General features: G+C 40.4%; 1 protein-coding gene across 1 annotated transcript in view; it reads left to right on the top strand.

Annotated features, from left to right (window-relative positions):
• The first annotated feature begins 8,577 nt into the window (after positions 1-8,577).
• The window catches only part of PHEX (phosphate regulating endopeptidase homolog X-linked), a 94,329-nt gene continuing 88,349 nt past the window's right edge, over positions 8,578-14,557 (top strand). The window contains exons 1-3 of the mRNA XM_026052091.1: positions 8,578-8,689; positions 12,888-12,956; positions 14,166-14,327. Coding sequence (XP_025907876.1) covers positions 8,578-8,689; positions 12,888-12,956; positions 14,166-14,327 — 343 coding nt within the window. The remainder of the gene's footprint in view (positions 8,690-12,887; positions 12,957-14,165; positions 14,328-14,557) is intronic.

Consider the following 14,557-nt stretch of genomic DNA (forward strand, 5'->3'; position numbering starts at 1 on the left):
AGGCTAACTGATTTGGCTTAAAAGTAAGCCAAGAGAGAAATTAAAACGAGCATGGGAACTTGTCACACTTAAACCACACTGCTGAAATAATGAATGGGAGAAAAAAAAAAGCAGCATCAGGAATAACTTATATGGTTCATTGTGTAGCCAGACAATTGTGCTGGCAAACTGGGCATGGGAACTTGCAATGGAGTGGCACAAGTGTTAGGTCTGAGGAGGGCAGATGGATGCAGGAAAAACATTCAAAATAAAGGTCTTGAGATCTTAATTTAGACCTGCTTTAGCAATACAAGGGTACAAGGGGAGGAATTTTAAGGAGAATTACCTGATTTGTGAGGAAAGCTTTTTTTATTACTCTTCTTGATTTTGTTCCGCTCTAATTATATCTACTAAATTATTTCAGATGGAGAAGTTTCAAATAATGCAATTTATTGGAAGGAGGTAAAAGGTAATCCAGGAGAAAACATGCCATGTCAGTGTGATGGAAGTTAGGAAGACTTTTGTTGTCTTTTTTTTTTTTTTTTTTTTTTCCGTGTTTTCCCACCTTGGTGGATGCTGTTTTGCAATTACTTGTTGTCGTTCATACCTTCAAAACTTTTAAATAAAATTCAGCTTATTAGTAATTTAACTCTCAGTTCACAGCCAGACCTTAGTTTCAAAGTATATATGGGCAACACCTATTTCATGCAGTGTGAACTTTGCTATGACCTTTAAAAAGGAATCAATATAAGACCCTGTCATTAGATTCTATTTCCACTACACACAAAATTAGCAATGTGGTTTTAGATGCACATCCAAAAGGAAAACTGCTGTATGTTAAATGACATAGAGCTGAGCACTGTTACGCTGCTCAGTGAGCTACAGCAGGAAGAAACTGTGGGCCACAAAGAAAACTTCTAAGGTGGTTCTCTTAATCTATCCAGACTGATGCCACCAAGCACAGTGGATTTCATTCAAGAAAGTGAGGACAAAACATATGGTAGTACTAAATTATGCTGCAGACTTTGCTGTCTAGTGATTGTGGCTGAACATGGTTTTTAAGTGAGTTGCAGAAGTGTTGGCTTTTTAGCACATTCCGTTGTGAACCAATAACATTCAAATACATCTAAAATTCATACCCACTAAAGTACACTTTAAGTTGTGAAAGAAAAAATAAAACCTTTAAAATAGCTTTGCTTGTTTTTATGGTATCTCCAGAGGCATGCAGCAAAAGGTGCTTTTCATTCAATATTTAATACTTAACTTAAAGTACTGTTTTATAGTTGCTTTTTTTAATAAGAAAGAGAAAATTAGGCAGTTAAAAGTGAAACATCATACCCACAACAAAAAAAAGAGGAAAATACGTGATTTCTACTAAGAGCATATTTTTCAAACGTAAAGGCTGCAATTCTCTAGGGAAATGCTTTCACAATATTATAGGAGGAAAAAAAAATTGGAAGGAACCCTGAGTTTGTGTGATAGGCCCATAATGAAATGAACTGTGGATGCATCTTTCCTGATACCTGTTCTGGATTTCTCAAAGGGAGTAATCAGGGATTGCAGAGGGCAGGAGTTACTTCTAGCAAAGGCTGGTGTCTCAGCAGAGGAGCAAGCAGTTTTCTTCACAGTCTCCTCTTACACTACCTATCTACAGTAAGTTTTGGTACTACTTAAGAAAGTCAGGATGAGCTTGTGTAAGAAAAACAGGGATTAGAGAGACAGTAAAAAGTGTATTTAAAAAAAAAAAACCTTTGAGGAAACTGTCATTGAAAACTGCTGATGTCCCAGGCTGCAGCACCATGTCCATACATACTGGCTTATATGTACGTACGCGCACAGGCTCTCATCTGATCTCTGTCCTGAACACACTGCTATTCGGATGCAAATCTGTGGTTGATTGGGGAAGATACATTTTGGGGGTTCTAACGGCTCGTTTGACTGCATTTCATACAAAGCTCAATACTGAAATTCTCATTCTAGCAACAGTTTCCCCCTTTATCTTTTCCACCACTGTAAATATGACAGTGTGTTCCCATTGGTTATGGGGTGGTAGTTAGGTAGTAATTCAGAATAGCTGCTTGCCTATTCCAGTGCATGTGAAAGAGTCACAGTAGAAAATCAGTAGATTTGGGGTCTCGGGAAAAGGGGGAGAAAAGGAGGAACTAGATAAATCCCCTAGCCAAGCTTTGCAATAAGCTTGAGGTAAATATGCTTGCTTTGAATTTAATGAAAATACAAAATGCTGACTTTGGATGTATATATGAATGTTGTATGTAGCCTGAGCAAGTGTCCACATATGTTATGCAGTTTTTTTTCTACCAATCTTTGATACAAATGCATAACAATGAGAGTGATAAATCTATATGTGTTTTATAGCCCTGTGCCAATAAAAAACAACGACAAAAAAAGCCACACACATACAAATTGAGCTTTATTTTAGATAAGAATGGTAGAAACTTTAGGGAAGGGCTCCCAGAGACACAGCAATGTGGTTTATGATGATAATTACATTTAATTCCTGAGTCCCTGGTTCTTGGGGACTTCTGTGACTCAAGAAAAATAAACATTTGCTCTTGATTACTCTTTTCCCTGGGGCCTTATGCTGTGGTTTCAACCTGGAGTGATTCTGCCTTCACTTTCATGAAAACCTGGTGATTTAAACCCTCTAGCCGTGCTGCTGCACGTAGTTACTAGACATGGGCATAATCACTGAAGCTGTATGAAGATAGAGACATGAACTGACAATAGCTGGAAATACCTCAGCTAAATCTTGACACAGAGTCTCTTGCTGTCATGGGACACTGTATTTAGGGCAGCATGCTTAATGTGGGATTTTTCTGGCTTTTAATTATATGAGAAGTTAATTGTAATCTCATTTTGAGATGAGGGAGAAGAAAAAGAATCCACTTGAGTAAAACGTATTAAAATAAAAATGAATGTAGGAAGTTTCCGAGCTTGTTGAAGCAAAACTTGGAAGAGAAAAATGACTTTTCTGTCAGGGTCTTTTCCTCTGAAAATGGAGCTTATGTAATTGTGCTTTCCCTTTCCTCTTCCACCCCCACCTTACTCAACAGTCTTTGATTTTCTTGGCCAGGTTCAATGAGATTTACCAGAGGGTATTAGGATCAGAAATATTAAATTCTGGCAATCTGTTGCATGGATAGGAAAGGATTAGTTTCCACTACAAAGGCTTCAGTGTGAGTAGGACCTTTGGTACACACCAGGGAGCGTGTGCCGTGGCCGGTGGCCTTCTTGTGAGAAGAGCCATTACCGGAGCTTAATCCTGGCAGGACAGCCCCAACTTTCTGGTGTTGGAGAAGGCCTGAGGCATTTGGGTCGCTGTTTTCCACATCTCCTGCAGCAGCGGATGAGTGAGTTCCCTCTCATGGACCCAGGACACCCCTGTTAGCTGTTTGGGGGCACTTGTGTGGAGCAGTGGCTCCTGGCATTGAGCTGTCTCTGAGCTCAACTTCTGGTGATAAATCTCTCTAGATTTAAGGTGCTAGCACCCTTGTGGACCAAGTGCAGGAGCAGGTGAGAGCTGTGGCTTTTTAGAGGTAGCCTTGCTGCTGTGGGAGACAGGCTGGCCTGGCAGGATCATCTCGTTGGTAGATGCTGAAGAACAAACCCGAATCTGGTGCCTGCTCTTTTGATTTGCCTGATTTGGCAAATATACTTCTCATTACGTGCCTTCATTGTTCTCACTAGTTGCATAAATATTCGCATTGAAAGCTGTGACTGAACATCTGGTCTGAGCCCATCACGTGGTTTGACACAGCATTTTAGAGCAAGAACGGAGTGCCTGCATCCAGAGTATGCCACTACATCTACCCCTGCAGCCATCAGACGTGGTGCATATCCCTGCATGTTTTTTCAGTGATTTCCAACTTCTGCTTAAGGTTGGTTTATTTGAACAAAGTCAAAAAAAATCGCTTTGATATACTTCATAGTATTTTTATGTACTTACACGCTGTAAATAAACACTCTTAACAGTCCAGGCCAACCTATATGCAGGACATGGGCTTCACTTCTAATCTGTGCAGTGGGATGACAGATGCGGAGCAGAGTACGCACAAGTGATGGCTATCTGTAAACATGTTCTTATAATAGTGTGAACATGGCCTTTAAGAGAAGTAGTGTTTTGTTTAGCTCTAATCTAATCTACTTCTTGAAGAAAAATTACCGGAAGACCTAAAGCAGTTCTTCTATCGGCTTGAGGACATATGTATTGTTTCATTAAAGTGCTTTTTTAAAAGCAGCTCTAAAAGGGCTTGTGAACTTGAGTGATTTAAGTTTAATCATACCAGATGTTGGCTTTCATAGTGAGTTGCTGTTTGGGTTACACACAAGCATCTTTTGGTCAGAGAAAGCAATGTTCCCTGCAGCACAGCAGTTTTTCTTGGACTAATGAGAAGAGCTTGGCCTGCTTAAGATAAAAAAAAATTATAATATTTTGGAGATTTAAAAGTGTAGGAGGACAACATTTTCTGCTTTGCAGGGTGTTGTCCCTACACTTGCAGCTATATGGAAGAGGTTGTTTGTGGAAAAGCTTACCACAAGCAGTGATCAGAGCCCTTGAAGGCCTATTGGCTCTGTATTGGCTCCTAATTAATGACCCATATTCTCACAGCTGCCCTGGAATTTTCTGTGATGTGGCTGGACCAGTGGAAAACAATGGAGTCATTTATTTCCAGCTATCTCTGTCGCAGGAATAAAGGACCAATTCCTGCCAGAGTGTGACTGCTGTTGGCTGCCGTATAGGAGTTTGAGGGTTTTTGTAGTCAAGAGAATATCATAGGATTAAGGGATCTAAGGACAAATAGCCAAGTTGTCTTCAGATGCAGTATGTTGTTTTTTTTCTCAAGCACATTGCACGTACTTAAAGACAAGTTGGCCAATTTTGGCTACAATAGCTGCATAGTTAAAAAAAAAACAACCAACCAACCAACAAGAACAACAAAAAAACAGTTCAAGGCTCCAAAGACTCCCTAACAGAATATTTGGAATGGAATAAAATATGGATTGCTGATACTTGCTATTTTCTCTTTTACCCAAGTTAGCATATAACTTTAAAGTTAGCTAAATGTAAGCAAGACAAAACTCTTCACACTCTTCCTGCTCAATTCAAGCAATCTTTCAGCAATCTCGGGCTGAATATACACCAATATACACTTTGGTAGTTCTGTTGTTCCAGACGTTCAGTGGATGTTCAGAACAGCCAGTGTAACTCTGGCCTGCAGTGGAAACTAGGACAAGGACATGAGATTTCTGTGTGTCTGCTGGAAGTATCTGGTAACCAAACCTCAAGAAATGGGAACTTTCTTGAACAAGGCTATGTGAGGAGAGAAGTTCACATAGTCTTTGTGAATTTAAATATCACACATTTCTAATCAGCCCTTTTCACCTGATTTTGTCACTGGCCTAACTGATTGAAGTGGGAATTGTGGCAGCTAACAAAGCAGTAAGATGATGCATATACTCATATTTGTGATCTCATGTGTGTTTGTGTGCATGCACATGTGTATACATGCATAAACATATTTTTTTCTGAAAAAGCTGGAACACTTTCACTGTGCTGCAGCCTGGAACATTTTCCAAAGAGTTTGCCAGCCATTTCGTATGGGATTTGGATGGACATGCTAGCACATTGCCCTGGCATTGCTGGTGGTGCCAGAATGATCCTGTTGTTTGAGTGGGGTCTTGGTCAGAGCCACTTCTGAAGAATTAATTCAGTGCATGTTGCATTCAAGTATTAGATTTGTTCCTGTGTTTTATGTTTTATGACTGTTTGACAGTGCCTGTACACAGTCTCATTATGTGTCTGGCTGGGCTGTTACAGGCAGGTCTAGCCATAAGCATGACACACGTTGCGTATCTGCCCAAGAGCTGCCAGAGACCAGCAAGGCACCCTCATCAGAGATCTGTTTCAAATGCAACATGAACCTTCTGTTCCTGATCAGCAGAACCAGAAGTTAATTCATATGTGCTCCATGCATCTTTTCAAATACTGCCAGAAACAGACCCTTGCAGCTGGGGCCTACAGCTGTTTGTGGTGTAGCTCTAATTCCATAGTTCCTTACACTCTGGAGTAAACCAAGGCAAGCTACAGACTACAGCCAGGCTCTGCTAACCAGAGAGGAGGACATATCTATTATTCTGCTATGTAAGTAAGCCCACAAAGCAACACTTGGAAAGTCATACTGCTGCTGGCAGCTGACCTGTGTTTTTCTTGCCATAAGGTTTGTGCAGTGCTTGGGGATGACTTTCCAAAGGAATCCTCCAGTTGGAGCTTTCTGGTGCTTTTTGGGAGGTCTCTGTGCTCTCATAGCCCTCACCTTTGCTTTGGCTATGGCTCCTGTTTGGGAGGGGGAACCGAACTGTCTGCCCTTCCCTCTTTCCTGCTTCCCTATACCCCATCTTCTCTGCCGAGTCTTCCAAAGGAGACTGCAAATAACTGATGTTGCTGCATTGCGCTGGTGAAAGTTGTTTTTATTGCAGCTTTTCTAGGGAGAAAAAGTTCTAAAGTAAGGAGGATATGATAATTTAATATTGCTTGATCAGAGGATACAAAGCTGCTGGACAGTATGTACAGGAGGAATAACTGCTCAGTGCTTGCACCGTCACTGCTTCAGTGGATGGAAAACTGCTGACATGTATGGAAAACTGTCACCCAACTGCTCCCAAATGCTTGTCAAAGGCTTCCTTTTGAAAACTGCTCTGGCCAATGCAAAGCTGATTAAGTGGTAGGATCACAGCATGTCTGTGCATTTTCTGTGTCAACACCCTGGCCTCTTGGCAGCCCCTTTGAGGTTCCTTCTGGTGATTTCTGACACGAAGGCTCTCTAGCGCCCACATGAACAAATCCAGTCTCAAATTTGAGCTGGCAGCGCCAAGTCCTGCCAGGCATCATTTATAACCAGGGCTCCTTGTTCCCTCCAAGGCGAGCGTCAAAGACAACTCTCGTACTGCTTGCAAGGTAGGTCATCCTCCCCTTCCCCTGGAATCATCACATCCCTCTTCTTCCTCAGCTGGAAGTCACAGACCATGCGTCTAAACGTGAGGCGAGTAGGCAGGCGAAGGGAAATGAATGTTTTTGCCTGTGCCTAGCAGAGATAAGAACACTTTTTTGGCTCTCACTGGTGAAAATGGATGGGGATGGCTAATGTAGACCCCCAGACAGACTGTAAAAGGAGTGACAGAAATTAACAGTTTTGGAGGCGGCAAAATGTAAGTCTTCTTTTGGATGGAATGAGTTTTATTTAGCTTTTGCCCATCTGGAATCTAGGAAATTTTGTGTGCCACTTAGCTTGCCTCGCAGGGATAAGTAATTCAGCTGGACAGATTACTTTGCCATCATGTTCACCTCATGATGTATCTTTCTTCTTTCTGCTTGTGCATTTTTTTCACCGGGATGGATGGAGGCAGAGATGAGAACTAATAAATTAGTTTTGTAAAAGTACCTCAGACCCATAAACTGTTGCCAGGAACACAGGCACATCACCACCTCTGCCTGCACTGTCACATTTTACTGTGAGAGTGCAGCTCTGGAGGGACTGAGAGCTCCCCAGAGGACTGCGTGTTACAGTCAGCCCAGAGAACTCATTTTGAAATGATAAATTTTGCTGTGGAATTAATGAGGGAACCTCTCTCCACCTGGAGAGAGAATCAACTCTGAGCCCGAAACTGAGAAATCCATATAGATGAAACTTCTATTTTTTTTTTCCACTTGAAGTGCCAGATAAAGATTCTGCTGTGTTTGCAGTAGTACTTGGAAGCATAGGATCCTCTCCAAAGATACACTGTGTATCCGTAAGGACTAAAATATCTTGCTAGAGAAGGAAAAGAAAAAAAAAAATCCAGCTCTCAAAACAGCACTATTCTGTAGGTTGTGCTAATTGCTGCTTTCTAGTGCGTGATTGTGATTTTTGGCACGCAGTGTCACATACCAAATTCCCAAAATAAAGTGTTACACGATACCTAAGAGCTCTTACGCAGCTTTAAAAAGGGATTTGTCCACTAAATGGGTATCTCTTCTGGTGAAGTCAAATGATGGATGCAGCAGGAATGGTTTAAGAAAAGGGAACTGTAGTCAGCAAGTAATCTGTCTCTTGAAATAAGGGCAAGGGAAAAGGAAAACCTTCCATCAGTCCTGTGTTTGTAAAGGTTGTCAGAAATCCTGCTTTGATTGTAAAGGATTTACAGCTATATGTTTGAATAGCTAAAACATCTGTTCAGCAATATTGTGAAATCGTGAACTCTTGATAAAGGGGACTGCTAAGTGATTGGTTCCTAGAGACTTTACAAGCAGCAAGAGCTGTAAACAGTGGTCACCGCTCGCCTTTCCTAGGCTTGGCCAGAGGATAACTTAAAGCATAGCTCGTACTTAATGCACGGGCGTAGGATTTTCCCCTGGGAATAAGAAGGCAAGAGAGCAGGAAGTGCCTCGGAAATGGTTCATAAAAAAAACCTGAGGTTGTAAATAAAAGAGAGAAGGAAGAGAGCTCGTGAATGCAGTTTGTGAATAGCTGAAATACTGATACCACAGCAGCAAAGGCAAACCAGACCTCTCCGAGAGGGAGCACATCCTCACCCATGGCGATGGACGGAGAGACAGCAGCGGATTCCAGGAGAAGAGCCAGCAGAGGCACGCGGATTGCCCTCGGCGTGCTCGCGAGCGGCACTGTTGTGCTTGGCACGGTGCTCTTCTTGGGTAAGTGAGGCGGTCCAGGCGAACGCCAGTGTGCATCTCGCTAGCGGTTCCGCTTTGCTGCTGGAGTTTGTGCTGCATGACTTATCTCTGCATCTTTCGGTGAAAATCTCCCTCTCTTTTCTCTCTTCTCCTTTTTTTTTTTCTCCCGGTTGTATTTTTACCCTGGGGTGGAAATATGTAGAGAGATTTCTTATGAGAATGCTGTCGCTACGACGTGAGCTCGCGCAACAATGAATGATGAGTTTAAATTTGGGTGCTCGCTTGACTGTGTCCTAGCTAGAACCGGGTTCTTTCATGGGACGGGGGGATTATGTGCATCAATAAAGCTGATTAGCTTGCAGATTGTGACCTTTGTGGACTAATATTCTTCATTTCCTGAAAATCAGTCTGTAGTGCATACATTTTGCAGAATCTTTTCGGTTATCCCTCATTTGGTTTTCATTAGAATTTGACTAAAATTCCTGTAGAAGGTTTCAATAGTGCCTATGCTTGCACATTTTTTAGCTGCTTCTGTTTTCGCAGGGTGAATTGCAAAGTCGTCTTTGCAAATATCGTGAAAAGTGTATCCGGGATGAAATTAAACTGTTTTGATCAAATTTATTAGCTGTGACTGGGAGAAGGAAATAGTTTTTCCTCTTCGGGCTTTGGAATCATTTGTAGATTGACTTTTTTGGAGTATCACAAGGAATTACCTCTAAAATGATGTGTATTAGTAAAATCTGATTTCAGAAAACTCCAGCTAGTGAACTGAAAGCGTTATTCTGCAAACGCTTGCAGAGACACATCCTCGTCTGGATTACTGTAGCCCCACTTCTAATTGCTGTTGATCGACACCAGTTTCTGTGAACTTGAGGAAGAGCCTTTGTCTTTTGCCTTCCTCAAGTCTTTCATGATCTTTTTGGAAAAGTATAACTAATTTAAAGTCACAACAAGGAAAATCTTTGTAGATTTTTTCTGTAGAATACTTAAAGCAACATGTTCCCCTTTGTAGTACTTTTCTATTCTAAACAAAACTCTATAAATCTTTCCACACAAGTAATTTGCGTTATGTGAGAAATGATGTCATAAATGTGAGTAGAATTGGATCCTCACCTGGAGTTTATTTTTTGGCACTAGATAGCTTGTGTATTGTTGTTTTTAGAAAACCATAAAAAATTACCACCATAGCTTGTCAGAGATGACTCCTTTATCCATAGATTGGACATGAAAATTCAAGCAAATACATTGATTCTTATAGGTGTTTTTTTAAGTTTACTTAGGCCCATTCTGTGACCAGGCATTCAGTGTAAAGTTTTCCATTGGCATAACTAAAAAGAAAATAAAATGCTGGCCTTGAGTCAGCCAAAATATTTTTAGATTTTGTTTGGAATTTGTCAGAGAGTTTCAACTGAAAGAATAAAGGAAAACAAAAATTTGTCAATGAAATGTTTTAGTGTGTCCTTTTCAGTGTTTTCATTTTATGTGTAAGTTTACTTGAATTTACTTTTTTACTAGTTTTGTAAAATTATAGATCATTTTAAATGATCTTTATGAAGCACCTCAAGACAACCTTTTATTCTTCATTTTTTTTTTTTTATTTAATCTGAAGATTTTTTCATTTCTGGTAAACAACAACTGATCCTTGGCGTTCTTTTTTTTTCTTTTTTCCTTCCTGAGAATTAAAGCACAAGCTTCTCCTCTACTCTGATTCTACATCTCTGTGAAGAGCATGGAAGAATCATGTGTTTCTACCTAGTGTTGCTTGTGGCATCGGTACCAGAGCACACATTCTTGGGCACTTGCCCAAGTTTCTGGGCAAGTTTCCCAAACTTGCCCACTTTTCTGAAGTTTCCCAGTTTTGAAACTTTTCTGCAGTTTCCCAGATGCCTGTAATGCCTCTGTGCACACAGGCTGGTGCTTCAGTAAGTGTTTTCTCACTAAGTCTGAATTTCTTAAATAGGATTCGGATGGAAGAGTAGGCCTGTCCAGGTAACAACCATGCTGGTTGCTGCTGGGGGAGGCAGCAAGGTCAGTCTGCCTCCTGGCTTGCAGGGTGCAGCTGTGGGCATCCCTGGGGTCAGCAGAAGAGCATGGCCTTCAGTGGAGCCCATCATCCTCAGAGACACGGGGACTCCAGAGGCAGGTGCATTACTGGTGTACTGGATATGGCCTTCGATGGTCCAAACTATGAGTGGTTTGGAGAGCTCAGGGTCCACTGTTGAAGAAGACTCCTGAAAAAAATGATAATCCATGGCCTGGCAGAAGCTCCTCACTCAGAACCATCCCTTGCTCTGAACACAGGGCCAGAGCAGGAGGAGGCAGCTCACTCCCTTGCCCTTTCCAGACAAACCTCAGGCAGCTTTACAGTACTTTCCACTAGCCTTTCTTCCCGCTCGTGGTAGGCCTTTGGACTTCTCAAATTATAACAACGTCCACATTATTCATGTCTGGAGATTTCTATGTGTTTTACCTTTTCAGATTTTTTTTTTTGTTTGTTTTTGACCTTATCCACATTCATCTGCTTAAGCATCTGGCAATAAGCTTACAGAGCAGATGCCAAAAAGCCGGGACACTGAGTCTTAGAAACACTGCTGTAGGTAATGATCTAGTGATGAATCCCGGTAGCAAAAGAAAGCAAGAGAACAAAAATAGGAAACAAACAAACAAACAAACAAACAAACAAAAACACTACCAAAAGTAGCTTTTTAATTAAAAGTACTTTTGTCAAAGATTGTCTTTTTATTTGGCTCCTAATGAGAAGATCTAAATGGAATGAAGCACTTAATTTGCTATTTTCTTTAATTTTGAAGCATCAGAACTGGGAGGACTGCTTTTAGGTTCCTTTTTTTATCTTTTCCTTCTGTGATTTTATGTTTTCCCTCATTTTCCAATGAGTACAGTAAAATTAAATAGTATCTGGCATTCTCTCTTATTTTGTTTATATTTTCTTAAGGAAAAAAAGCTTTCTTGCCCGATATCTGGGCAAGTTTTAAGACAAGCTTAAAGAAGGGCAAAGGTGAGCCATTCTGAAGGAATATAACACTTGGAAACATGTGAAATAATAAAGGATAATATTCCTGATATTTAATTACCTTTTTCTTTTTCCAGACTTGTATGGAAAAGATGGAAATCTTTATGTTCAATTCTAGCATTAGGAAGAATTGCAAGATTCCCCCATGTTGAAATACATACTTATTGTTGAATATATTCTCTCTTGACCAATATAAAACTTCAGAAGAAATTGCTTTATAAAAACCAGCACCATTAGAGTTACCATACCTTGAAATACTCTGCTTGTGTGCTCTCTTATTTATTTTTCCCCCACTGTGATCTGAGTTAATGTAACAGAAATAGCCAGGCTTTTCCTTATGTGTGTGCACATCTACCTCTTGGGACTTCTTCCCATCCTCATCCCAAGCATCAATTAGCTGCATATTTGCTGCCTGACAGCAGCATCTGAAATTAGCAATTCCTGTGCTTAAGTTTCAGTGGCAGCTATAATACATATTTTTAAAAGACGAGCAAAGTCAACTGAGAATATCATAGTTCGTGTCAGCAAGGTTTTTGGAAGCAATTGAGATTGTGAGAACTGGCTCCCAAAGGTACAGTAAAGCGCACTGCGGTTTATAAACCGCAGCAATTACGGTGTCTGCTGCTATGGAGGTTATTTCTAACTGCAATAAGGGTATGTTGCAAGTGGCCTGTCAGTGCTGGGTTGTGCTTCTCGGGCCGGGCAAAGCACGCACCGTCCACTGCAGGGCAACGTGAGCACTGCTGCCTGTGAGTGGCTGGAAAAGCCCTGCAAAAGCCCACTGGGTAGCTACACGTTGAATTTCCAGCTGTGAAAGTTGCCTCTCTGGAGGATGAAAATGTCAACGATTAATTGTTTATTTTTTGGCAGTGTGCACCACATGTTCTTGAGCGTTCTTCTAGGTACTGTTCAGATGGGCAGGGAGAGGAGTCCTTGCTTCATCCTGCCTCCCAGCCAAGACAAAAGAAACGTGGGAGGAAACATGGGGATTGATCCTCTGGGAGCTAATGGATTACTAGGAGCTATTTACTTAGTGCATATTCTAACTTTTAAAAATAACTGTAGTCAGAGATGCATTAGGGTTAGATCTTGCACTAACATCTGAATGATCAAATATGCAATGTTTGCCTCGAACCAGGAATGCTCAGTTCATTGCAGATGATCTCATTATGGCTTTCTATTTTGCAGTGAGCCAAGGCCTTATAAAGTTTCCTCAGAAGTCACAATACTGTTTGACTTCAGAATGCATTGAAGCTGGTAAGATGAATTTTTCTCCTCTCTGTTACATGGTAATCACGGCATGTTAATCAGATAGTGATACCATTTTAACTATTCCATCACTCCTTTCGTTATAAAACCTCATTAACAATAGAAACAAAAAAAAAGATTTTCTTGAAAAGATCACTATCTAAGTTACTGCTAATTTTCTTTTCTTTTTTTCCTACAATTCATCTTCTTGTTATCATTTGTTTTAGCTTGATGGTACCTGGGTTAATTTGAAAATCTTCCTAAATGTTTGGGGTTATTTTTGTTGTTTTCCTTTGTTTGTTCTGCTTTTTATAGAAGACCAAATGACGAGTGACTCAACTTTAAGATATATTTTGCTGTTTCCTTTTCAGTAGTCAGAAAAGTAGTAAGTCAATAAATGGTTATACACAGAGATGCTTTAGGGACAGGTCTTGCATAGTCCTTAAAAAATCATAATGAGGTAGCTATAGCTCAAAATCTGGAATGATTTCCAGATTGTCAGTCTCTTTTCTCCACACATGTGGAGAGAAGCTCCATTATTCTTAATAGAGCTGGGATACCTGTTAGTATTAAATGTGTGCTACAGGGCTCAGGTTTGAAAAGACCTGAAAGTGACACACTGCACTGGTCAACTTTGTTACAAAGTTTTGCTCTCACAAAATCAATGAGATTTTTATCATTGAATTTAGTAAGAGCACAGATCAAAAGACAGTTATCACATCTGGAAATCTGACCTGAAATCTGAGCTGTTTTATTAGCTTAGTGCCACAAGGTAGACCTTATGTGAATTTGTATTTATTTCCATTCTAAATCAAAACTAATCTTGTAAGGTGTCTGGCTCATGTTTGAAATACTGATGAGATTTCCTCACGACAGAAAGGAGAACTTTTATTTATGTGTTTTACTCATGCAGCTCAAATTCTTGCAGTACTAGATTCACTGGCCATCTCCGTAGAGCACCCAGAAAGCATGCAGTGCACACGTTCTGTGTTTTTTGTTTCTCATATGGACACTGTTAGATGCCAGAGGAGCATGAGTTGCATTCTTGCTGCTTTTTGAAAACAGCAGAGGCTTGGACTGGAACAATAAAACTTAGCTTTCAAGTGAGGTCAACATCACATTTCAGAAACTAGTAAACATTAATACTTTATGGACTGTTGCCTGACAGAATTCTGTTTAATAAAAATGTTTCATAAAATTATTATTTTTTTTTAACAGCTGCTGCCATCTTAGGCAAAATAAATCAATCTGTAGATCCTTGTGAGAACTTTTACCGGTTTGCATGTGATGGCTGGATATCTAATCACCCTATCCCGGAAGACATGTCAAACTATGGCGTTTATCCTTGGCTGCGGCACAATGTGGACCTCAAACTAAAGGGTAATTATGTCGTTTCTGAAAATGTTAAGCTGGCTTTTGAATGTAGCTTGTTAACTGGCCAGTTTGAAGTAAATAAGAACTCCATGCTCCTTCCTGGGTACTGCACAATAGCCAGCGGACCAATGTATTGTTCTGTTTTAATGATATTTTTGGTGGTTTTTTTTAAGCAAAAATAATATCAAGAAAAAGAGAAGAGTCTCTGTTTCTTCAAGAGAAACAGAAAGCAGGAG

Source organism: Nothoprocta perdicaria, unplaced genomic scaffold (assembly GCF_003342845.1).
Source record: "Nothoprocta perdicaria isolate Ctin4 unplaced genomic scaffold, notPer1 scaffold_112, whole genome shotgun sequence".
Classification (NCBI taxonomy): Eukaryota; Metazoa; Chordata; class Aves; order Tinamiformes; family Tinamidae; genus Nothoprocta; species Nothoprocta perdicaria.